Here is a 26,389-nt window from a genome sequence, read left to right on the forward strand (position 1 = left end):
ACACCCACCTTGTAGCCTGGTCGTACCGTTTGGTAATGCGTTCATGCTAATCGGTATTCAACATTTTGTGAATGTTGATTCTCTGACGCGAGTCATTTTAAATGAGTGTGTTAATATCATTTTCATCCTATTGTATTCAGAATCTTTATTTGACGGAAGAAATGTTTATGTACAAATATGTAAAATAAAAAATAAAAACTTTGTTTCATATACTGTGGACTTGTGTAGTTTTGTGGTGTGAGACTTATTTGGAACATGACCTTCACTTTGTTGTATGTCTGAAGTGGCATTAAAGTGCTTCTTGGAATTATTAGGATTTTGTTATTTGTGTATTTAACAGGATTAATATGGAACTGAATATTTCAGGTTATTTCTGTTCTTTTGTGGTTTATCATTTTGTAAATCGGTCTTCACATTCAATGAAGGATAAAAACTAATCAAAAATAGTAGTATTAGTGTTGGCCACGTGTGTGCCCGTGCTCTGAACCTCGTTTCCAGGATGTTCACCAGGCTCTTCTCCCACATGCTTCCTCTTCTTCTTCTCTGTCTCGCTGAGCTGTTTGATCCTCCTGAATGTAAACAACGTACCATGGCATTACCCAGTGTGCACTGCAGCGCACATGACCGTCAGATGCTCATCAGGGTCAGTTTCAGTTCCTGTTTGAGATGCTGGAACTTCGGGGTCTCCTTCATCGTCTGGAAAGCTTCACATGTGAGTTCCTCGTCAATCGAGACTGTCTGAGGCATCACCGTGTGAACAGGCAGAGGAGACTCTGACACATTGCTTCCATCCTTAGCAGATCTGCACACTACCATATGAAGCTATCTCCAACACATTTCCTAAATAAAGTGGCATCCTTAGCTGTAGCAGATCTGCACACTTTGTATGTAGCTGTGCCCAACACATTTCCTAAATAAAGTGGCATCCTTAGCTGTAGCAGATCTGCACACTTTGTATGTAGCTGTGCCCAACACATTTCCTAAATAAAGTGGCATCCTTAGCTGTAGCAGATCTGCACACTACCATATGAAGCTGTGTCCAACACATTTCCTAAATAAAGTGGCATCCTTAGCTGTAGCAGATCTGCACACTTTGTATGTAGCTGTGTCCAACACATTTCCTAAATAAAGTGGCATCCTTAGCTGTAGCAGATCTGCACACTACCATATGAAGCTGTGTCCAACACATTTCCTAAATAAAGTGGCATCCTTAGCTGTAGCAGATCTGCACACTACCATATGAAGCTGTGTCCAACACATTTCCTAAATAAAGTGGCATCCTTAGCTGTAGCAGATCTGCACACTTTGTATGTAGCTGTGTCCAACACATTTCCTAAATAAAGTGGCATCCTTAGCTGTAGCAGATCTGCACACTTTGTATGTAGCTGTGCCCAACACATTTCCTAAATAAAGTGGCATCCTTAGCTGTAGCAGATCTGCACACTACCATATGAAGCTGTGTCCAACACATTTCCTAAATAAAGTGGCATCCTTAGCTGTAGCAGATCTGCACACTACCATATGAAGCTGTGTCCAACACATTTCCTAAATAAAGTGGCATCCTTAGCTGTAGCAGATCTGCACACTTTGTATGTAGCTGTGTCCAACACATTTCCTAAATAAAGTGGCATCCTTAGCTGTAGCAGATCTGCACACTTTGTATGTAGCTGTGTCCAACACATTTCCTAAATAAAGTGGCATCCTTAGCTGTAGCAGATCTGCACACTTTGTATGTAGCTGTGTCCAACACATTTCCTAAATAAAGTGGCATCCTTAGCTGTAGCAGATCTGCACACTTTGTATGTAGCTGTGTCCAACACATTTCCTAAATAAAGTGGCATCCTTAGCTGTAGCAGATCTGCACACTTTGTATGTAGCTGTGTCCAACACATTTCCTAAATAAAGTGGCATCCTTAGCTGTAGCAGATCTGCACACTTTGTATGTAGCTGTGTCCAACACATTTCCTAAATAAAGTGGCATCCTTAGCTGTAGCAGATCTGCACACTTTGTATGTAGCTGTGTCCAACACATTTCCTAAATAAAGTGGCATCCTTAGCTGTAGCAGATCTGCACACTTTGTATGTAGCTGTGTCCAACACATTTCCTAAATAAAGTGGCATCCTTAGCTGTAGCAGATCTGCACACTTTGTATGAAGCTGTGTCCAACACATTTCCTAAATAAAGTGGCATCCTTAGCTGTAGCAGATCTGCACACTTTGTATGTAGCTGTGTCCAACACATTTTCTAAATAAAGTGGCATCCTTAGCTGTAGCAGATCTGCACACTTTGTATGAAGCTGTGTCCAACACATTTCCTAAATAAAGTGGCATCCTTAGCTGTAGCAGATCTGCACACTTTGTATGTAGCTGTGTCCAACACATTTCCTAAATAAAGTGGCATCCTTAGCTGTAGCAGATCTGCACACTTTGTATGTAGCTGTGTCCAACACATTTCCTAAATAAAGTGGCATCCTTAGCTGTAGCAGATCTGCACACTTTGTATGTAGCTGTGTCCAACACATTTCCTAAATAAAGTGGCATCCTTAGCTGTAGCAGATCTGCACACTTTGTATGTAGCTGTGTCCAACACATTTCCTAAATAAAGTGGCATCCTTAGCTGTAGCAGATCTGCTCCAGTCTGGGTTGGAGTGGTTCTCCTTCCACCTTTTCCATCACAGTGTCACGGTCCGTCACTGTCTGTTCATGAAACGGGAGAACTTTATATCAGCACTGCTTGTCTTTCTGATCTCGGGAGAGACAGTTATGACTTATGATGTTGTCATGTCAGCGCTGAGAGGATCTGGCATGGGGTACACACCCAGTACACACTGGGAGTTGTTCACACTTTCAGTGCCGTTGGTAGGAGTTTGTTTGAGACGTTTTAGGTTTTTTCCTGCACAGTACTCTTGGTAATTTTGCTCAGACAACCTGCTTGTTGCTGTGTGCTCTGGAGTCCAGTGGTTCTTTTAAAGATGTTTTTATTGAAACTGTTCCCAACAAATAACCTTTTCTGGCCTCAAACAAGTTGATTCAAAGTGTTAAGGTGCCAATTTAAAAGAAAGGTCCTAAACACATTATTATTCCAAAATTAACATAAATTATATAAGCACTGAGATGTTGGTCTAAAAAATGCACCATATAAATAGCTAAAAAAATTATTATTATTATTATTACAGTTTTAAGTTTAAGGTTTATTCTCAGTAGAAATAAATAACCTTTGCTGGAGTTTTAATAGATTCTAACTGTTTCTTGATTACACAGATGTAAACAAACAGAAGTCTGGCTGGTAATAATTTAATATTTAAATTGTAGTTTCTTTATGGTGTTATAAAGAAGTATGTGGTTTATTAAATGTAATGCCTGTGCAATGTCTTTTAAACAATTTAAATTTAACAATATCATGGTAATACCAGTTGGCTCACTGATATTGCAAAAGGACTTTTTCACACACTTCCATTTAGAGTTCTTTGTAGGGCACCAGGCTCAGAGTACAGGTATCACAGGGTGGAGTCCCAGCTTATCTGGAAGCCAACTGTCTGGGTGAAACTAGCCACCATAAGACTGAGAATGACATCCAATCTGAGCAAAACAATTAGAACTGAATAAAGAGGCTTTTAATGTGAACACAAAGTGTATCGGGGGAGGAGCCGGTTTGATTGGGGTTGATCTGCATATTATAATGTCACTTTACATGATTGGCTAAAGAAGATGAATAATTATACAGAATTTGTTTTGAATTTATAACTTAGAAATTAATATATAATGATAAATATAATCATAAATGTATAAATTCCTCAGTCATAATTTCAGTAAGAATTCCTGTTTAGATAAAATTGATATTTTACATTTATTTAGTCTTTAAAAAGCCTCAAGAAATAAATTATATTTAACTTAAATTCAACTATATTATTGTACCATTCTGTGCTAAATTGTATTGTGATAAATTATGTATTTTATAAAAGATGAGTGGAAGCATTTAACGAATTATCAGTCAGGTACTTTATTATTACTGTTGTTATTTTGTTGTTTAGGTTACTGCTCTCATTGTTACATGAAAATTAGAGCGAGATTTTTAAGGAGAGAAAATATGTTAGCCAACACCAATGGATCTTCTTCATTCTTATATTCAGGGACAAGTTGTTTCTGAGAAGTTGGGTATTTAAAATGTATTTTCAAATCTTTAGAAGAAATCTTTAAGAAATAAAACATTCAACTTACATATAAAATGTTGCTTTTTATAAATTCCAAGATTTATTGTGATTGTAAAGTCCCTCAAAATGGGCATATGAGTGGTAGCATATAGACTATTTAGATTTAATAATAGAGACTATTATTATTATTATTATTATTGGCAAATTATAGATTTTAAGGATAGAAAATATATTAAATTGTCTTTTAAGACAATTTTGAGCAGGTGAGTGTCACAATAGAATCCTCAGGGTCTTCTTCCTACTAAGGTCACAGCTTACAGAATCCTGGCTAGTTTGACCTTTCTAATGGCCAAATTTCCTGGCAATTCCACAAGCTTGTTTCTGGCAAAAACACACTTGTCCTTCGGTTTGGGCTGCTCTGTGGATGAAGGACTTTGTCTCATGTATCTTGCGTCCGTGTTCAGTAATTCCCCTCTTCTGAACTCTCGGTATCAATAACATCAGTAACCACTAATTTTACCTCATTCTGTAAGCACCTCGGTACAGGATCTCACATAAACCTATTAGTCACAGTGACAAAACTGTTCTTCAGTGTAAGAATCGGTTGTAAATTTAGATGTTATGTAGTCATCTCACAGTCTGTGGAGCTCCAACAACCCCAGTGTCAAATGTCTGTCTGTGACCGGAAGATATTACTGGCAAACAAATCTCATTACTAGCAGTAAGTAAAAGTGAATATAGGGCCCTTACATGTGAAGGTTTCTATAGTGTCCCTGATTAAGTGTTAGAAAATGAACGTGTCTGTTAATGACTCATGTGACTGTCCGTGTTCCAGAGCTGCAAACAGAATCAAGGGGAAGCTGTACTATCAAATATTATTCTATATAAGATTAAAAATACATTTAAAATTTGTGTGGCAAAGATAAGAAACATGGAATTTTTATACTGGACTGTTCCAAAATCTACCAAAAGCATGTAAATAATGGCCACGTAACATGCTAGTTGACCTTCTGGAAGAAGTCCTCTTTGTATCCATATGATTTTCGATGACCTCACCAAAGGAATTGCAGCTGAAAAGCTGAACAGATAACATTCACCCACTTTGGAAACTTAAGAAAATATTGTTTATAAGGACTGAATGTAGGCTTTCTGTTAGTGTAAGGATAGGGACAGGAGTTTGGATTTGGCTGAGCAAATAATGAGCAGGCAAACAGAAACACTGAACCTGAAATTTTTATGAAATATGTGCATTCAAAACATAATGTGTGATGGCATGAAAATTAGTCACACTAAAACAAATTATAATAGTATTTTACTTGCAATAGAGGTCTTTGATTGCATGCTGTAAACGTCTATGAAGTTTAGATGACACTGTGAATTACCCTGTCAGAATTACAGAGGAAAACAGTTTCCTCCACCTGTACTAAATCATAGTCAATGATATAGCAATTTCTAGAAGTTCCCTATATTGCTTAAAGTGTATAAAAGCAAACACCGCCACAAGTATGTAAGAACTTCCCAGACACCTCAGGAAAAAACACACAAAGACATTTAAATGCACATTTAGGAGACAGAAGGCAACTGGATGGCAGATTTCAGATGGAATTTATAATCTTGTGTTTAATGAAAGAGTTCCAGTGAGGTGAGAGAGAGGATGAGAGAGTGTGAGGGTGAGAGAGTGTGAGGGTGAGAGGGTGAGAGATGGTGAGGGTGAGGAGCCACAGTGGCTCCCAGATGCACAGAGGCTAAACAAAGGGAGAAGAACATCTGAGAACTGCCCTCAGGAGCCCAGCAGCACGCTAGTACAGCACAGGATACAAGCCAGACACAGAGGTTCCTCCTCAACTCAGGACTCCTGTATAGTCAGGAGATGTAAAGTGGGGGTGGGCTGATTACCGACACAATTGTGATTAACAGACTAACGCCCCCACCCCTGCCCAGCTCTATGACGTCTGGTGACATGAAGTGTAGTAAAGAGGGTTGCATGTGGTAAATTGTACAATGTGGATGTGACGTAATGTTTTTTTGTTGTTGTTGTTGTTGTTTAGTTGTTTTTTTGGTGATGGGTTATGTATGTTTCCATTTGTTCATAGTATTTACTGAACTGCCTTTCAATTGTGTAATCTTTTAAAAGCCAATACACTCTTTCAGAAATGTAAAATACACAAATGTGCACTTCAGAGATGTAGTCCAATTGTCTTGTGCTTGAACAAACTCGTACCGTACGATAAGAAAGCGCGTGTCTTCAGCGTAGTCCACGCCTGCGCAGTCGTGTCGCGCTGCCACCTACTGTCCACTTGTGCTTTGTAAATCGCGCATAAGATTTAACTGAACTTATGTCATTCTAGCAATGAGGCAAATAAACACAAGCTACTGCTTTGTTTACTACTACTATACTTTAGTCACTTATGAGATGAGAAGAAGCCGTAACCTAAATAAGAAGGCAATGTTTACATCTCCGCTGTCATTAATCCCGCTTGTCCCTTCTGCATGACAGCATCAATAGCGAAACTGGATTGTGTCCTTGCGTTAATTCCAGTTTCAGTAGCTACACAATTTTCAAAATCTCGGGCGAGTGACATTATGCGGTTTCCAGTTTGTTTTGGGGTTGCAGTCTGTACAGGGTTTAAAGCACGTGGGAAATCCCTGGATGCTGCGCGCTATAAAGAGGCTTCACCGTGCTGGTACCTGCCGCACAACTGACAGCATCGCAAGCTGAACAAGACCACAGAAACCATGCACAGTGAGTATATTTACCCTCGTCGCACTGGGATGAACATTTCAATGTTTTGTATGAACAGATTAATTTAGAATATGCACTTTAATTTAAGATTTTACACACACACAAACACAAACAAACCGCTCTGCAAAAAATCTTTCTTAAATCAGCAAATAAGGAATCCAACATATTCTGTTAATGAGATAATTATTATTGCTTATCTTAACCAAATCTTTACTTAACCAAATCTTAGCAGAGACTGGTGGAGAGCACAGCAAAACGCATGAACGTTGTAACTGTACAGCTGGGTTATTCCACCACAAATTGATTACTGAACTCCTCCTAAGTTAAAAAAAAAACAAAAAAACATTAGTACAGTGTTGTTTAAACATGGATATGAACTTGTTTTCTTTGTATTATTTTAGGTCTGAAAACAACTTAACTTTGTCCAGTTTTATTTTGACTAGGCAAATAAATGCTTTAAATGATAATATTTATATTTGAAATTTGGGAGAAATGTTGTCATAAAACATAAAGCACAAAGGAAAAATGTTCATTTTATTCAAACGCATACATGAAACCAGAGAAACGGATTGTGTAGTCTCTTTTTTCAACAGCTGTATGTATAATTACATTTTTTTTTCTATGGCTGCTCGGTTATTTGTGTGCGATGATGATCCGAGGTTAATTACTGATGGGTTTGTCATGTGAGCAGGCACTACGTGTTTAATGATGGTTGCGCTTATGTGTCGCGTAACCATGGGGACTCCAGTGCGCACCAGCATGGACACCGCATCCGTAGCCGGCGCACAGTCGTGCACGGAGCACGCTAAGACTCTTCTTACGACTCTGAAGAGCGTTCTGAATAAAGTAAGTAATGACAGTGAGGCGGACCGAGCTGCAGATTTAACGCCAGTTCACACTGCATGTGAATACGGTTTTTACATTCCGACGCAGGATAAACCAACGTTGTTTCATGGATTTAAATGCGCGGACCTGGACACGGAGGTCATCCCGAACAGTTCAACAGTGGCCGCCTGCCAGCCTTATGAGGTACGTCAGTTAATCGATTAATCGGTGCGATTGTCATTCGGAACAGCGACATTACTTAGTGCTCCTGTGCAGGTCTAGGTGATCTGCGCTTTTGGGGTTTTTCCGCACGCCTTTTCTTGTATTAGTGTATATATGTTACGGGGTTGTTGTTTATTTTATTCATGCTTTTTCCTGCGAGTGACACTTCCGTCCTGTCTTACAGGACACGACATGCTCTGACCAACGGAGGTCTTCGTTTAACGAGGTATAAGCTCTTAAATCGATTAATAAACTCTGATGTGAAACATAGCCAAGCAGTCCACGGGAAAAAAAAAAACAAAAACATGCTGAATTAATTGCGAATACAAGCTGGGGATGGTTTGTGATCATCACAAGCCATCACAAATTGTTTAAATACGAAACGCTTTTTTCTTCCTGAAATTCCTCGAAAGTTGAGACGTTAACTGTCGGTGGTGTGTCAACAGACCGACTGCCTGGCGAGTATGAGAGAAGACCTGCGCCACTACCAGGACAAGCTGGCTGAATACGCCGAGTCTCTCAGCAAGTTTGACGCTGTTACTGAGCTCAAACCTATTCTCATATCTGTACGAGACCTTCAGCAGGTATTATCGATTATTAAGTAAGACGTGGAAATACCCCTCATGTAACGAGTGGATTTTAGAAACAGGACATCGGGAAAGTTTTCTGTAGTAAACAGCTTCATGTGGTAAATGGCTTCAAGTGAATCTGGACTCCTGTGTAACGTCTTGTAAACTTGGACTCTTTAACAGAACTGTCCACCGCTGTCCACAAATGAGACAGAAAAAAGCCCAACAAACGTGAGTTTGTCACCTCGCTCTTTTCAGTACAGATGGTTTCACACACGGTTTACAACCTTTTTGAACCGTTTTGCTTGTTGTTTGTCTCCGAACAGAGCCCGGGTCCCGTGGACTCTTTTGAGGAGCGCATGTCTCTGTGTAAGCAGCTTAAAGGTTTCCATCTGCGCGCAGTCACGATGAACCGAGCGCTCGGGTACGTGAGCGCGGGGGACTATAAGAGATGATGCTCAGGGCCACAGCCACTCCTAGTTCCAGTCACCTTTGTCTCATCCTAACTATAGCTATGTGAAAGAGCCGACGTCGCACTACTGTTTTATCGACAAATCCCCATAATTTATCTATTTAAACAGTTTTATATGTGAACATTTCGTTTGAAAGTCGAATAAGCTAGCTCTGTTAGCCTCAGAGACTTCGTGCTGCGTTCATGCGTTTGTCCAATTGTGGCTATTTAATAGTTTTTATTTATTTAAAACATATTGTTTCTATTTAAAACGATTGTATTATCTCTATTTATTTGTAATTGTGGATTGATTACAATTTTATTTATTGACTATTTATATTAAAGTCTTGTGCAGAATTAAAAATCTGTTTTGTGTTCAACAAACAAAGCGCTGAAGGTATGTGAATCGGTTTTGGATCTGAACTCCACACCAACGACAGAACCATAGAACACTTGAGATGTTTTCAGTCATGCGTTTATTCAGCCACATTTACAACATCGTAGAAAAAGGCTTCAAATACAAAGCGATACCTGAGGGATCCAACTGTGACTGACATGCTTATTAGAGTATTTTTTAAAAATAATTCCATGATTTCATCTCTCAGTTGGGACCAGAATTCTAGTTTTCACAGAATGTCAGTTTATTTGCTACAAATCAACTCAGTGAAATGTTCCTCTATAACTAGTGTGTAATTTAGCACTAAAAATATTATCTGAAACTTTCACCTGAAAAAACAAAGATAACGCATAAGAAGGTGGACATCTCCCATTTTACCGTCTGCTTTCCTGATTTCTTAAATACCCCAATAAAGGCATTTTTAATTAGCTTTTGTTTGCTTGGAATGTCAACAGGTAAATAAATATATAGGCCTGCTATTTCCACCCAGATGAATACAGCTTAGGCCATCGGTCTTCAGACTGCACTGCAGTACGTACTCTCAGCCTATCAGAAGACTCCCTTTACACCTTAAAAAAACATACAAACACACAGTAGCTTTTCTAAAAGGTGGCATTTTCCCCACAGGTATCAAAACAACTGAAAAAAAGGATCACATGCCACCTTGAGATCAGGTCTCCCTCATGTTCAGTCTTCCTGTTGGATGGAATGAAAACTCAAGTCAAACTGGTGAACATGGCAGGTTTCCCGGTGCTGGCAGTATTCACATAAGCGCACTTAGGAAACAGCCTGCTTCGAAGGAAGATTCAAATCCAGAGAAGTGATCCACCCAAGTAACTACAGAGCAAAGATCTCCAGAACGTCCTTAGCACCATGGAGAGCTGTTCTTCTTCACAGTACGGTTCACCCGAAGGTGAAAGCAACTGGCAGGATGTTGGTTCTGTTATCCAAAAAAACAATTCGACAGACCCTGTGCACAGGCTGAATTGAATAAAAAAATGTTTGGTTTTTTTGTGGTTGTTAGTCTGGACTCGCAGTCAGACTAATGGAGCGAGCCATCTGAACTAGGGAGGGCCCCTGTGCTTGCTGGACAGAACTCAGATTGACAGAGGGACCCGTCTGAACCAGGGGGGGCCCCTGGTGTTTTTGTGGGCTCTCAGTGAGCACCTCAGGCTTGTGCCTCTAGGATGCTCCACTCCCCACCATGCAGTTTCACATCCACTCAAGAGTGCAGCAGCGTGCTCATTTACGATAATTCGCGCATACCTGGGGGAGAGACACAGAGCAGCGGTCAGAACGTACACGGTGGGATGCGTTCGGGGGGGGTGTCTAAAAGGGCGCTGGCTCCCACCTTTGAGTACATCCACGACCTCGTTGGGCACGTCTTCGTGGTCCAGCTTGTTGTGGAGTTGCTCGACTCCGGCATCGCCTTTGGCCTGGCGCCGCCTCCAGCGGTCCAGCGTGCGGAACTTGCGCATGTGAAGGTCTTCCTCACTGGCCTCGATCTCCTCCAGGTCCTGGTTGGTCAGGTCTAGATAGCAGATGGCCATGGACTTCCACTCTTTGCCCAGGACCTTGGCCACCTGCATGAGCTGTTTGTCGCTGAGGTCGGCCGATCTGGGCGCGCGTGCGCCATCTGTGAAGAACAGACGCGTAGTTTAAAACAAAGAGCAGGAAAAGAAAATAAAATAACTGAGCTTTGCAGATGAGCTATGCAAACACCAGGATGGAGTTTTCTGAACTGGGACTCCAGTACAGCATATATTTCATTTGAAAGAGCTTATTTAGGAAGATTTTATTTAAAGACAACGGGCTTCGATCAGTTTTTTTATGCGCTTTTATGCACAGAACTCTTATAAACAGACTTGTAACAACAACAAAAAATACGAATATGCAATAGAAACCAATAAGTACATAAATACATTGTAAGTACACTGGGCTGCATGGCTAATCACCATTTGTTATTCACACGCAATCAACCCTCCATATTCCTGACCTGTGTGAATTTCCAGACAGCAAGAGTGTTCTAAAAAGTGAATTAATGAGCAAGTATTTTTTTAAGTTATAATATTAGCTGGATTTATGTATAGTGTCACTGGGTAGCCTGAAAGCTAAGTGTAAATAAAATTCTATTGTTCTATTATTGTTATAAGACAGGTCACCTGACTCATCATTGCAACGAGCTCTCTTATTGGTTAGTTCCTCCTCTGATGTGCTGTTGCTCCGCTTCCGACCTATCAGGGGACGATGAAAGGATGTCAGTTACTCTCACACATTTCCATGTCCAGTGGGATTTCACACTATGCAACTAGACTCTCTGATCAGCGTGTACTGACTCTGATCAGCGTGTACTGAATCTGATCAGTGTGTACTGACTCTGATCAACATGTACTGACTCTCTGATCAAAGTGTACTTACTCTCTGATCTCTTCTGGGTTTTATCAACAGCATGGACAGTACAGTCTCCTGTAACAGAGAAGAGAGCAAATTTTTTAAAAATTGTCTCACACACACTCCCACGCACACACATGTATTGTTCATACTTAATGACCTACACAGCTGCCATGTTGTTTGGTATGTTCCCTGATCTAACACGGCTGATGGAGCAGGTGTCCACCCCCCGGGTGGTGCAGCAATGCCGTGGGTGGTGGTACCTGCTCGGATGGTTGCGGCCCACACGGTCTGCTCAGAGTCGGCCTCAATCAGGGAGAGTTTAAACGGGGGGCACTGCTCGAAGAACACCTCGAAATAACCCTTCATCTTTACCACCGCCAGAGTGAACTGGATGTCCTGGAGATACACACACACACACACATACACAGACATAACTGATGTAAAATGGGGGACATACGAGGGACGTGTTTGTGTGTGTGTGTGTGCGCGTGCCTGTGTGTGCATGTGTGTACACATCGGCGGGCCTAGCTGGTGACCCCGACCCCTTACCTCCGGGGTGATGTCACCCTGAGGTTCACTGAGCAGGCGGTACTTCCTGTTCTCTCCCAAGAGCCTCTGGCATGTGGGTGGCTTCTCCATTTTCATGTAACGCTTCTTGGAGTTCCTCAACTCCTTCTGTATGTCCTGCGGCGGAGAGGAGCGTCCCAAAACATCATCATTACGGGGGGAGCAGGAAAGGGTGGTCATCTCTCACGGGAAAGACGCCGGCTTCATCTCACACAGGCAGCGTGAAATAATCCCGTCCAACAACAGGTACAGAGTGCTCGTCTAGGTTATCGTTTGACCTGGAGGTGTTTACGTTTGTTGTATTGACTTTTTTCCTATTGAAACTTTCAAACTTCAGCCCAGAGACCATAGACCTGGCAACCCTCGAGCGTATCACTTGACAGCGTGACGCTGTTGGCCCCGCCCCCTATCAGTGCTAACTTTACAGCCCTGCTTCTGTGCAGAAATTCACAGGTGAAAGTTTTCAAATTGTTTAACTGGTAAACAGCTCGATTACAAATACTAAAACAACTTTCGGCTTTTTTATGAAGTCACAAAAAAAAAAAGATTGGCAGCTTTCAATCATGCACAACTTTAAACACACACACAGGCAAACTTTTGCATCAACCTTGAATTATTAAAACCTTTGCCAGATCCCCAGAAGGATGGAAACCTCCACTAAGCCTTCACAGCCCAGCTTACCTGGACGAAGGAACTAGCACTACAACAATGTCACCCTGTCAACATTACAGTAGCATCACGCGCCAGGAAACCTGCCTGTTACGGTAAACATCTGTTCCCTATGGCACTGAAGCCTGTTTCCCTGGAGACAGTTTTTAATTTTTACGAAAACATCTATTTTACGACGTTTTTCTACGCTCATTTTCCTCACTGTTTTTATATTCCTGAAAGTGTTTTTGGGTATGATGGGTAAAGTGCTTTTAACAGGACTATAAAACCTCAGATCAAAGTCTCGATTCAAACCACCCTTCTGCGTGCTGCTTTTCTTGCTTTGCTGTGTGGCATTTTTATGTGAAAACGCCGTGCGTTGGTTATGTTCAAAGTTATATTTGTCTCGTACATAGTCATACATGGTATAGTTGCAGTGAAATGCTTTGGTAACTGCTCTGTCCGAGCTGAGGAGAGATGCAGGGAACTACAGGGAAATGGATGGTTTGATGAATAACTAAATAACTATGTAATGAAGGATGCAGAGAGAATGAGAGGTGGGACGCTTCACCTTGATGTCCGAATGGTTGTTGGTGGCGAAGTAGACCCGGAACGAGTATGAGTCCTGCTGCCCGACCTCCTTGTAGACGAGCACAACGCCGTGGTGCTCTGCTGGCTTGGTTGCCTGGACGATGGGCCCCACAGGGGACAGCGAGGACACACTCCACTTGATGTGACTGCGGGAATGGTCCACCGAAGGCTCGATCAGGCCCCGCTGGTCCTTCACGTGAAGCACGCTGAACTTCATCTCACTGTCCTGATCTACCGTGCACAGGTGGGGTGACCCTTGAGGCTTGGAGAGTCTGGGCTTTTGTTTTGTTTAATTTATGACATCGTCCTACTGATAGTTAAGAAGTGTAACTCTTAGTTGTTAATTAGTAGAATAAAATATAAGTGATTCCAAACTTCTGAATATTAGTACATTTATTTTCATTTTATTGTATTTTTGAAGGTTTAGTGGTGGGGACGTTTTTTTTTCTAGCTCAGCACGAGAGCAGATAGAACAGAGGCCAAAACCGTAGACACTACCACAGGTAAGACAGCCAGCCGCCTCCACAGAGTTTTCGCTGGCACGGTGACCAGCATACCTGCCAGGCAGAGTGAGTGGGGGAACTGTATGGACTTGAGGATGGATGGGTCACAGTCCACGTCGAAGATGGGCCCTGCGAACGTCCACGACTCGCTCAGGTACCCGCCAAACCTGCACCAGGACAGAACACGGTAGCGGATCTGCGCTTTGCGAGTGACCTCGAAGACCAGCCCGGTCTGGGCACACTCGTACACACCCTCGTCCTCCAGGAACAACCTAACAAGAGCCAGATCCAGCTTCAATGTAGAACAGCGAAAAGCAGAACTGTTGCACAACACACATGTCGTTGGTATTGGAAATGTAAAACTAGCAAAATGTGGTTCTAAAAGACCCAGGGGAAAAACACAACATTAAATGCTATATACGTGCGGGTAGAGACAATCGAAAAAGAAGCACACAGGAAAACATTTTAAAAAGCTAACGTATAAAATTTAGTATGGGAAAAACAAGGTGCGTACAGCATTCGGTCCCTGGAGATCTTTCTAGGTGTAACCACTTCATAGCTGGGTCTCTGTAAGGAAAACAAATGTTGTAAAGGTAAATAAATAAACAAATCTCTGTGACTCATTGTATAAACATCTCCTTCCTTGATCAGTCAGCTGAATTTTGAGCCCGTTTGCCTAATTTAGTTTCCATATTGCCACATACTGATCATTTAATAAATAACATATTTAACACCTACATCCAGCACTGCGGCAGGTTCTTATCTTTACCCCAACCAAGGACGACTATTTAACTCCCATGACCAGTCAGCTAATTACCCACCAAACCAAGACGTTTACAAGCTGTCGTTGCACACAGTGACAGCTGACAGGGTCTGGTGACCCTCTCACACACTCACCTGAAGGACTTCACACTTCTCACAGTGTTGCTTCATGTGGTCTCCTAGAAACAGGAGGCAGGGGACACAAAACAACCTGAGAATCGAGTTACACACAGTGCTAAAGGGGTTGGGGCCAAACAGTCTAAAACTAAGTCTTATACAAAGTGCCAATAGTGCCTATAATTAATCACAGGAGATGCACACCATGGCACTGTGGCTTAGATGGTTAAAGCACCTGTCTAGTAAACAGGAGATCCTGGGTTCAAATCCCAGCGGTGCCTTGCTTGCACACTAAACTCTACTCTGATATTTTTGGCTAGGTGTTCCCACCAGCACAGATGCTGACCAAACGTAATCCAGATAACAGGTAAAAACGTCAAAATTCAATTGTACAGTCAGTGCACTCTGCACCCAGAGTGTCTCTACCACAGCGAAGGTCCTGTGCACTCTGCAACCAACAAAGTGGATGATGCGTGTCCTTTTTAGAAGATCACTAACAACGGCCGAGGCCTGAATAAAGATGTGTACGTAAATGAAATAGAGATTACCAGTGCTTGCCTCTGTATCTGAAAAACAAAACAAAAACACAACACATAAGCTCACTCATTAAACGCCAACACAGAAAGACAAGGACATGCGGGATCATTTTAGTCTTACCCAGACTAAGTCTTTCAGAACATGACTTCCCATTTTCTGTAAGAGAGAAAAAAAACACAGAAATATGACAGAGTCCAGACATTCTCTCAAGTGTCTCCACGCTGCACTGAAGACTCCAGGGTCTTCCACAGTTCACTTCAAAAAAATATTTCCACTGGAAGCCACTTTTCCACTCAGATTTTCCACTGGACTTCACTTAGATTTCCAATTTCTTTGATATATCTGTGATAAACACTGTAAATGGCACCCAGTGCAAAACGTTTAGATGCTAAATCAAACCGGCCTGAACCCTAGTCCAGGACAAGAACCTGCTTTAACTGTATTCCAGGACAATAACCTGCTTTAACTGTAGTCCAGGACACGAACCTGCTTTAACTGTAGTCCAGGACAAGAACCTGCTTTAACTGTAGTCCAGGACAAGAACCTGCTTTATCTGTAGTCCAGGACAAGAACCTGCTTTAACTGTAGTCTAGGACAAGAACCTGCTTTAACTGTAGTCCAGGACAAGAACTCTGTCTCTTTGCTCTACATCGAGGCCAAACTGGAGACGCTTGTCCCCTGTGTAAAGGAAAACAGAGGCAAATTTGTGAAGAGGAACATCATTATTACCTGCTATCACATGTAAGGATGTAGCTATCACTACATGTGTGGCACTGTGGCTTAGATGGTTAAAGCGCCTGTCTAGTAAACAGGAGATCCTGGGTTCGAATCCCAGTGGTGCCTCACTTGTTATATCAAAACCAGCTTGTGGTTTTCCATCACAGTACAAGTTGCACTATGAAATCAACTCAAAACTGATCCATTACAAATCCTTCCACCTGCTTGTCACTAAAACACTCTAAATCTCAAACCGTGTAGACCAATGAGAGCAGAGCACAGTGGATATTACACTCCCCTCTAACCATACAAAACCATCCCGATAAGACAGATAAGAGAACCACGCGTACCAGTAACAAGTCGAATATGTAAACAAGGTAGAGGAAACACTCACAGCATCCAGAACATTACCTGGATCTGTCCGCTCTCCCTCGTCTGAGGTCTCATCCGATGATGATTCTGTACTGTCTGAAAACAAACAAAAAAATGCTGTTTGCAATGCATATTAATGCATCACACACGTGTGTGTATTAATACAAATAAATATTAATGCATAGTATATGTACATGTACTGGGATCTTAAAAAAGTTTAAAGTCAACAGTGTTATAATTTTACGGTCATTAATACTGATTAAAATGCCTGCCCTGCTATTAACAACTATTCACACATTATGTTCCCAACACCGATGGTTTGCAACCCTTTCCAGTGTCTTTCCAAACATTTGTTGGGAGTTTGTGACCAATCTTTGGATTCCCCCTAATTATACTACAGCAATTTGAGTTTTCCGCACAGGGTGGGAGCCCACGTGGAAACCCCTTTGGCTGAATAATACACAGCCCGTGTTCCTCCTTTTGGCAAAGGAGTGCAGTGTGGGGGGGTTGATAAGGGTGCGCTCGAGAGGTGTTTGCTAGCTAGCTTTCTAATATCGGCTGAATGTCACATCTAGTGTACTAACAGCTACGTAGATCATGAACATGTGATTTCTACACTAGAAATCATGCAAAATATAAAATACTTCCATGATGATGTGTCCCCCCGCCCCATCCCCCAAAGCTGAAATGAGACCCACACCCCTGGTCGTAGTATACTTTATTATAATCGTGTAATGCATGCTTGGTGAGCTACAGGGAGGGGTGAACAAGAGTCACATTTGGCTGCAGCGCAAATTTACTGCAACCTTTCACACTCGAGGGACGTCTCTGAAAAGGTGAATGTTTGCTCCTCGAGTGTCCTTTAATCTAATAATAACGGTATTACAGGCACGTGGTTCTTTACTGCAACCTTTCACACTCGCGGGACATCTCTGAAAACGTGAGTGTTTGCTCGCGTGTCCTTTAATCTAGACTTAATAACGGTATTACAGGCACGTGGTTCTTTAGTGCATCCTGTCAATGTAAAACATCGACGCTTTCTTACACATCCATTAAAGGTTTCATATGTGCGACTCTACACGTTCACATTTCGTACAGAACTGAAACACGAATATAAGTTTGCGTGGTGTCGTGCAGTCCAATAACATTTTCATTTCATCGCACTATTAAGTCTCCTCTGTCCATCAGTAAAGTAGACATAACGCCTGTTTAAGTAATGTTAGTAACATTAAAGCCATTGTCTGGAAACGACTTAAGTGGAATTTGTAAAGTAAAACTGAACTTTTGTGTGCACGTTTTGTTATTCTTTTATAACAATGCATCTTCACAGACTACATGTTTAGCAAATAGCAAACATTAAGACAACGTAACCGTGTTAAGACAACATTTTTCACTACAGTATCCACCACTTTAAAATACTGTTTCTGGACTCAAATGGCCACATCATATAGTCCAGTGCCTGGAGCAGGCTACATGATTAGACTGGCTGGCACTGATGATTAAATGTTTGTATATGTTGTCATGAACAATCGCCAGCCATTACTGACTGGTATTTTGGGCTGACTGGTATCAGTTAAAGACAGAACCTCCTCTCTCATTTAGCTAAAACTCTTTGGCCTGTCAGTTGCTGGGTTTTTTTGTTTGTTTGTTTGTTTTTTAAATGATACACATGAAAAGACTTGCGTACATTTTTTCCCAAAATAAATTGTTTCATTCATTTTCAACATCAATATTTTTTTTTGTCAATGCATACCGTGAAACTCTAAAACTATGATATTTTTTATACTACACTATCATACCATGATCATCACACACCAAAAACAAACTGCTTTGCCAGGCTCATGCTCATGAAAAGGTAAATTACCAACTTATTACTACATCTGTAATAAACATAAATACTAATGAATAATACATATGATGCTGCCTTGGCATCAGTTGAGACAGTGGTGAAGTAATACCCACCTGGACTGCTGACGTCATTCTCCAGTTCATTACCTTTTTTCGGAAACAGAAAAATTATTTCAGTGAAGAAACATTATAACTGAATAGTACAAACATTCTAGGAAATGTCTGATTTAAATACATTTAAAATTCTTGTATGAACAAAATGCATACATTTAAATTCCAAAACACCAAAATATTCAACTACATTAAAACCTTGAATTGTTTACCTCTGACCCAATAAATGCATTTATCACCAGTGGGGGGAGGTGTGAACATGTTCTAATATTTAAATATATATATATCTTTCTCTAGAACACCAGTTGTGACTCTGTTCAGGGCTGTGACTCTGTTTGGTGTTGTGAACTCTGGGCCAAAACCCACCATGAGCTGAAACGACTTTTAACTGATTCAGACTTGAATCAGACTGGATCAGAAATAAACCAAAACCCTCCTGGAATCACTGCAGTCTTTTGATCCAAGTGTTTGCTGTTCACTATGCTTTGGTGGCATTTTAACCAATGAAAGGATACTGTTGTAATAACAGGCTGCTACACTGAAAAACTGACATCAAAGTTCACGTTTCGATACACGCTGTGCACGAGTTCATATGCTTCTCTGTAAGTGAAGGTGCTGCCCCACTTCTCAACTGTACAAGGGCACTGTACTGCAAGATCTTCCTGAGATGAGTGAGTCAGCAGTTTGACCAATACAAGGGCAAAGACGCTTGGCGGCGCCAGGCTGAAGTGTGGCGCCCTCTGCTGGCCACCTGATGAATTTTGCATGTGAATGGGCACGTGCTAAAAATTAAACGTGGGACGCGAACCCACAGCCTTTGAACTCCTTCCCTCCACCAGGTAGAAGTCCAGTGCGCTACACACTGCACCACAGAGCCCACGTGGACCAGCTGTAGTGTTGCTCCACACTGACCCAGAACGGAGAGAATTAAAAAAAAAAAAAAAAAAAAAAGGCACGTCATCCGGCAACATGAGAATGGTGCTTCTATTATTAGCAACATTCCTGTTACAGGATCAGTAGTCCCTAGTGGCAGCTACGGGACTTTCAGCAGGACAGCGGGACGGGCCCTCAACTCATGGCTGTCAGACGCCCCGAACAGCAGCTTTGGTTAAGACTCGTGATGCTGAAACGGAACTCCCGAGACCACAAACTCTGTCCTACCTGTGGCGTCAGCTGAGCCTGGAAGCGGTGCGTTTCTCTGAGAGTTCCTCTACGCACAGACCCGCCTCAGAGCAAACTTGCGTGAGCAGCTGTGCTTGCAAGCAGCAGCACTGAAATTGCTGCGAGTTTGTTCCCCTTTTCTTTTTTTTCTTTTTTTTTGGCAGTCAGACAGGCTGCACCTGGACTGGCGTTTAGTGGCGGAAAAAGGGAAGCGGAAAGCTCGTTGATGGCGCACCGCGGCTGCTGCGATAAGACGGGAACTGCGGTTTGTGTGCCTCTGCACGCAGGGTGAAAGAAGGCTGCTTGGAAAGTCTTACAAATACCACTCACAACAAAACACTGCACACTACAACACAGAGACGCCCAGAGCAGGGCACGTCCACAAAGTGGACCGCGGCAGCGATGCCCAGACCCCGCACAAGTGTAAGCCTGCAGGACGTGGTGCCAAGCCTCAGATCCACCTTACGCTGCACATGTCGCACCATTTCAGTGTCAGCAGAAAGCAATCAGCGAAGCACCTTCCTCGCACACCCAGGGTTGGTCAGAAGAAAACAACTACAACGTATTCTCCTTCTCCTGATAGGAAGGCTGACTTTGTGGCCGTGACTCTGACCGCCAATACAGTCACTAAGAAACTGAAGGTAACGGCAACCGCCGAACTCCTTCACAGCCCTGCCGGCGTGACCTATAGACCACCCCCCACATCGTGCTTTTTAAAAAAATAAAGACAATTTATTAGCTAGTCTTTATGCCTCTGTGATATTATATAAATTTAAAAAAGCAGATATCTTAACATATTAAAATATAATAGGCTATCATCAGATTTCGTCCAAAACCACAGCAACGGTAACTTCTAACACAACTTAAAAGGAAGGAATCAGGAAGCGCTTGACCAAATTGATCAGTGAGGTTATAGCGCCCTCTGTTGGAGAAATTGTATGCATGTCTGTCACCACATGCATATAACTCACCTGTCAGATCTGAAGGTGGGATGTCTCCATTTCTGCAAAAGAAAAATACAAAACAAAATGTGTTACCATATATTTAAAGCAAACTTTTAGTAAGCATGAAGTCCTGAGAATTCATTACACAGGCTCAAATCGTGACATCCCCACACGAGTGTTCAGAGTCCTGGCAGGTAATGCACTGAATTAATCTACAGTTGCGCTAAACAGCCAGTGTTAACGTGCAGCGTTGCCAAGCATGCCAGCACGGCCGATCCTCAACACCCAGGTGCCATGCAGTGCTCTGTGAGGCCTGAACAGCCCACTGGCTCAACGTTGGTCACTTTTGCAATTTTGTAAGAAGTCAGAGAGCAGTTTCCCAGTGTGTGAGGCTTGAAGAGAAGGCGCAACACATTCCTACAAGCCATTTGTGGTTATGTGCAAAACGCAAAGATGGCAAAAATTGATTATATTACTGCTAATTAGTGCAAGGTTTCATTTTTGTTTTATCTCTGTTTATATCATCTCAGTAAGAATGAGTGTCACTAGTGTAACAATAGTAATTAATACAGTTTTAGTTCTCAAATACTCAATTGAACAGTCACCAGCTCAAGAATTCAGACTTGGATCTGAGAGTTCAAGTCAAACAAAACCATTCTTTAACAAGATCGTTAGTAGTCTTTAACGAGAGAGTTAGTAGTTTGTAACAAGACCGTCAGCAGTCTCCGTTGCAAGGCAAAGGTCTATATGCTAGTGCGTTATGATGTTAGCCCGATCCATGCAGCTTGGAGAGTGGAAACGGCGTCGTACTCTGGATCCAGAAGCCTTCACTCGCCAGCGCGCCCACGCTCTTCTGTCCCAGGCGTGTAGCACATGCAAAAAATGCAGCTGCAAAATTTGCATAAGGAAAGAGAGGCGTGAAGGTCCCAGCTTACGTCTACGACACGTTTCAGGAAGGACGAGGACATTTAGCCCCTCAGACATGTCTTGTTCCAGCATCACTACAGTGACACAGCTCAGGCACACAGACGGATCTGATTTCATTTGGTTTTGATTGGACAAGGAGGGCGAGGAAGAACAGATAGCAAAAGGAAAGCAAGCGAAAGGACCGTTTAAAAAAAGGAGAGATGGAGGCGGAGCAAGAAGGGGAGGAGAGAGTGATGAACAGATGTCCCGCTTGCCTTCAACTTGCTCTCTGTCTCTCGCTCTCCAATAAAACCCAACCACTGCTGGGTCCTACCGTCACATCTTGCGATCACACAGCTGTAAAGAGCATCAGGAAAACCGCAACCCCCTTTTCTTTCAACCCTCTCATGTCCTCGTACTTTTCTTGCATTGTCAGTTGAAACACAATAACAGGAAATGAGAGAGTTGCCAGTGTCTCCCACCACAGGGCCTCTGGTGCGCTGACCTTACACTCTACCACACACCCATCACATTCATCCATCCAGTCACATCCTCCAGTACAACACAGGGCATTAAAGGTAACCGTGACAGCAACAGTATTAGTAGATCATTCAGATTGTGGTAGTCTTGGTGATCGCTGGATTACGGTAATATTTTTTTTTGTCTTGTGCGCGTTTCATTCGAACAGACAAAAGCGAAGCTTGCCTGTGTCGCAGACGCGTCGTCACATGCCTCAGCGCGGAAGTACAAAAGGTACAGACAGCCCCCATGCACAAGTCCTGGCGATAAACACCCTACAGCCGCAGGCTACACCGCCGAAGTAGACAACATGTTTGGTTTGCCTTTTTGCAAAACAAACAGAGAATGAGGACACTTGCGCGTGTGGGGTCAGTTTCATCTTCCAGCCCTCGATCTTTCAGCAAATAGAAAATGAAGCGTACAGGGTGACTTCTAGTCAATCGCTGTAGGGAACTCTATATTTGGCCCGTATCTTTATCGGGGACAGCCAGTCTGGTGGGTGCTGGCCGTGCAGGCTTAGAGAGGGGAAACACAGAGTCCTACCCCACACAGACGGTCCACTCCGCTCACGGCTGGCTTCCACCTGTCACCAGCGATACCGTGTCAAAACAAAACCAGCACACTTGCACGCACCTCCTGTGTTGCTCAGGGCATACAGGCCTGTTGAAGGAAGATAAAACTACAGGCAGCAGAAGGGGAAGATACTGCTAACAACATCCCAGTTTTACTGCACGGTTTGCCTAAAAACCAGTCCAGACATCACTAAGTATTACATGAACCTTGCGCATTATGTCTGTCGCTTAGCGACACCGCGGTGTCCGGTGTCACCTGGAAAGGCCCGCGCGTATCGGACCCTGTGATGGGCTGTTTCAACAGTTTCAAGTTTCCATTTCACACATCCTGCCTACAGCAGGGAGCAGGAAGACTCGTTTATCATTTCAATTACGCCTGTAGTTATTGTAAATTAGAGTTTTAACCCACTCCTCTATTTACATGGTTCTTCTACTCAGTGTATTGCCTCGATATTAGGCCAAACATAAATGTGTTTGCTGGTAACCAACCGATACTGGACTGTTGCTTCTAGCCTTCCGGAGCCGAAACACACTCACATGCTCGGTACCCTGCACCGGCGGCTTCGCGATCGCCTTTACTAAACAGAACACGATCCACGCAGCGTGGATCCTGGACCAGGCGCCTCTAAACGCCCGCGGTAGCGCGCGAAGTGACAGCAGCCCGTGCACAGGCGACGCGGCGATGAAATTGGAGGTCGCGAGATGAAACAAAGGCATCATGGCGCACCCGAGACCATGCATTTTCACCTTTTGAGCAAAAGCCTTAAAACCCGTATTAACTATGTTATTACAGCGTCTTTGGACAAACAGAGCGGCTTCACGAGAATGCGCAGTTAGTTTAGTGATGTAATGGTCTTATATTATCCTCTCGCGCGTACGGCAGTAACTAGTTATGGGATTAAACTCAGCAGTGATAAACAGCGATCAACAGCTCAACTCACCCGCCCTCGATTTCCTTTGTGTGTCCGAAATTGGCCATGCTTGCCACCACACGCGGACGGGGTTCGCCTCGAGCTACCTTTCAACGCGAGCATCGACCCATGCGCCCGCGCGGTCTCACCTGAGCAGGGCAAGCCCGCCAGGTGCTGTTATGGAGTCTCGCTCTCCTAGTTATACCTGCACGCAGGCGCGCTCACCAACACGCAGTGTTTTGTAGTGTTCGGTTTTCGATTTTCGATGCATGCAGCGATTCAATCTCTAAGGGAAAAAAACAGGATTTCTTTCTCTTTTGGAAAAAAACTACAATTATACTACATCCGTAAATCAATGAGTAATCCGTAAATCCGCGCCAATGGATGCTTTTGTGTGTGTTGCCGACGTAACCGAAACCGTGTTGAAGCGCTGGAGGGGTGGAGTTTAAAAAGCGCGCCCTGGGTCCTGGCGAGCGTTTTACCATCAATAGAAAACACGTAACCGAGCTCGAACCCACAAACGTAGGTAAACAAACACACAACAAACTGCTAAGGGCTCGTCACACCCGTTTACGGACGGCTGCGCGCTGTTCTAATCCCGAGGGTCATATCCCAGTTCTCGCCAGCGCGCTACACAGGGAGTGCAGAAGACCCACATTACAGAGACAAACGCACAATGGGGACTCCGTGAGCATGGACCATAGAGGGGACAGTCAGCCTTCACCCCGTCCTGCACCAGTGGACGCGTGCATGTGCACGCCCTCAGAAGCACGAGCGAGTCCGCGAGCTCTGCTGCGCAAGCACGGTCCCGGGCTGCCTGACCTCTTGGAGGGAAGGGTCACTGCAAATCAATATTCGGACTGATCAGCTTTGTCCTGTGGTTTTTCGTGGCTATCCTGGTGGGAGAGGTCTCTGTATCCACTGGGCACGAGAGACATCGTCATAACAACAGTCATACCCTTCATTCATAGCGCTTTTTAAAACAGATTACAATGTTTACACAAAATAAAGACTAAACAGAAGACTATGTTTATGAATTACGAAATGATGAACATCATGTTCTGGTCTTGGTAGTTTGCAGATCTCAGCCGTATTGGAGGCTCCAGACCCACGTGTTGGAGTTCTCCACCAGCATCATCCAAACACTCCTGGAGGAGACATCTTTTGAAAGAAGGAGCTCCGTTCCTTCAGCACAGAGACTCAGTCTGAAGTTCTTCTGCAGAGCTGTGGTGGCACAACACCTTCACGGGCTTTAGGCCGATTCATTTCCTCCTATATGCCTGCGGCCTCATCACCGTTTGGTAGTTCGCTAACTCTAACACTAGGTGGCGGTACAATACAGGTTATTGGCTGTAACCAACTCGAGATGCAGTTCTTATGAAACTGTGAAAGTAATGTGAATAAAACGCTTTCATAATACTTTATTATATACAACATATACGATACCTTATCCTGATATCTGGACAGAGCTTTTGCTATAACTTTGCTTAATTTGATTTGATTGTCTAAATTAGACTATTCCAATTCAGGAAAGTTCTTATTACCACCTCAGTCACCGTCAGCGGTCAGGAGCAACACATAGATTAAGATGGCACAGCTTCCCACAGTGAAAACTAAAGTATGATTTTGGTCATTTCTACAGTCACACGGGGACACCTACCGTGTAGTTTTCTGTATCCACAACTGCAGTGTTACAACTAGCAATGATCCTGTTGTTGAGGGAGAGCATAAAATACAAAACACGTAACACACACTCAGCCTGTCCCCACACTGCAGCGAGGCGCGTCAGGGAGGGCGCAAGGGCTTTCCTATCGATCACACACTTGGCTGGAGAGGATGAGTGAATCTACACTCCGACCCGCTCTCTCGGGGAGTATTTGTGTGTGTGTGTGAGAGAGAGTGAGTGAGAGAGAGAGGTTTAAGAGAACTCTACAACACCTGCAGGGTTATTTGTTGTCTATGTTTAAACAATGGTTGAGTAATCTTAAACGACATGTTTATCAGTAGTCTTTACTTAGGCTGTGACACTTGAGCTAACACTGTGGAGATAATAACCCTATAGGGTTAATTAATCATGTTATAAAATGCATATTGGTCTCTCTGCACTCATCCTACCAATTTAGCTCCATTACTGATATATCATTATGAACTCTAAATATTTACAGACAGAGTGTGTGAGGGATAGAAGGAGAGAGAGAGAGGGAGAGAGAGACAGAGAGAGAGAGAGAGTGTAGGTAGAGTTTTCCTCATGGACCTCAACTCCAAGGACAACCAAGAGAAGATCAATATTCTGCAGACAGACACTGGCTTTCAGTAACAGACTCACATTATCTTCACCAAGTCTCAGGTACTGGAGTACAAATGGCACATCTGATCCAAGATCTGGTTTTCTTCTTTGTGTGTGTGTGTGTGTGCGTGTGTGTCTGTTGGAAGCTGGGAGCAACATCAGTTATCTGTGGCAAGTTCTGAAATGAAAGAACCTGTGTGTAACTAGATAGTAAAAACAAACTTACATGACAAACAGAACTGCCTGACAGTGCATATATACAACAGCGCACATGGAGGCCTCACTTCATTAACTAAGTTAACTGCACAGCTGTATCTATATGCCATCAGCCTTTTCTTAGCTCAGTTCTATCAACCCGGGCATTAAGGTCACACAAGTTACCGATGGTAATTCATCTTCTTGTCTGCACACGTGTGCCATGTTTCCAGTGGCCAAGAAAGATCCATTAAAAAAAAAAAGCGGACATGTGCTGTCTGGATAGTTTGTGTGCATGAATATTTTGGTCAAAACCAGATCGCACATGAAAGATGTCATGAAAGATTGACACGACTTACACGGGTCTTC

The 26,389-nt window shown here is 43.0% G+C and overlaps 3 protein-coding genes and 2 non-coding genes across 15 annotated transcripts in view; 4 read left to right on the plus strand and 1 right to left on the minus strand.

The window, feature by feature from the left end:
• The window catches only part of schip1 (schwannomin interacting protein 1), a 203,389-nt gene extending 203,179 nt beyond the window's left edge, over positions 1-210 (plus strand). For all 4 annotated transcript variants that reach the window (XM_035528211.2, XM_035528212.2, XM_035528213.2 and 1 more), the window contains one exon: positions 1-210. This exon is cut by the window's left edge and continues 476 nt beyond it. The gene's annotated coding sequence lies outside the window, so the exon portion shown is untranslated.
• A 6,673-nt stretch (positions 211-6,883) lies between these two features.
• On the plus strand, positions 6,884-9,317 carry il12a (interleukin 12a). The gene is made up of 7 exons (XM_035528569.2): positions 6,884-6,894; positions 7,586-7,740; positions 7,828-7,923; positions 8,126-8,167; positions 8,388-8,525; positions 8,694-8,741; positions 8,837-9,317. The coding sequence occupies exons 1-7, from the start codon at positions 6,888-6,890 to the stop codon at positions 8,963-8,965; spliced, it is 615 nt and encodes a 204-aa protein (XP_035384462.2). The 5' UTR covers positions 6,884-6,887; the 3' UTR covers positions 8,966-9,317.
• A 103-nt stretch (positions 9,318-9,420) lies between these two features.
• Positions 9,421-23,961, minus strand: si:dkeyp-97b10.3 (NACHT, LRR and PYD domains-containing protein 1b allele 2). Of its 8 annotated transcripts, XM_081723492.1 has the most exons (17): positions 21,812-23,562; positions 20,658-20,689; positions 18,529-18,561; positions 16,606-16,662; positions 16,080-16,155; positions 15,598-15,633; positions 15,489-15,506; positions 14,959-15,002; positions 14,576-14,628; positions 14,116-14,333; positions 13,539-13,789; positions 12,302-12,436; positions 12,013-12,148; positions 11,777-11,824; positions 11,521-11,592; positions 10,710-10,994; positions 9,421-10,624 (listed from the first exon to the last, which is right to left on the minus strand). In XM_081723492.1, the coding sequence occupies exons 8-17, from the start codon at positions 14,992-14,994 to the stop codon at positions 10,605-10,607; spliced, it is 1,254 nt and encodes a 417-aa protein (XP_081579618.1). In that variant the 5' UTR covers positions 14,995-15,002; positions 15,489-15,506; positions 15,598-15,633; positions 16,080-16,155; positions 16,606-16,662; positions 18,529-18,561; positions 20,658-20,689; positions 21,812-23,562; the 3' UTR covers positions 9,421-10,604. The 8 variants fall into 8 exon arrangements, with proteins under 8 accessions (XP_081579618.1, XP_026883214.2, XP_081579615.1 ...); XM_027027413.3 differs by lacking the exons at positions 16,080-16,155; positions 21,812-23,562 and adding an exon at positions 23,569-23,961; XM_081723489.1 differs by lacking the exon at positions 16,080-16,155 and having other exon boundaries at positions 14,116-14,228; positions 22,242-23,562.
• On the plus strand, positions 15,148-15,221 carry trnat-agu (transfer RNA threonine (anticodon AGU)). The gene has a single exon. It is a non-coding gene; the product is annotated as a tRNA-Thr (tRNA).
• trnat-agu (transfer RNA threonine (anticodon AGU)) lies at positions 16,247-16,320 on the plus strand. The gene has a single exon. It is a non-coding gene; the product is annotated as a tRNA-Thr (tRNA).
• Positions 23,962-26,389: the final 2,428 nt, after the last annotated feature.

Source organism: Electrophorus electricus, chromosome 11, assembly GCF_041902795.1.
Source record: "Electrophorus electricus isolate QZ-2024a chromosome 11, ASM4190279v1, whole genome shotgun sequence".
In the NCBI taxonomy this organism is placed as follows: Eukaryota; Metazoa; Chordata; class Actinopteri; order Gymnotiformes; family Gymnotidae; genus Electrophorus; species Electrophorus electricus.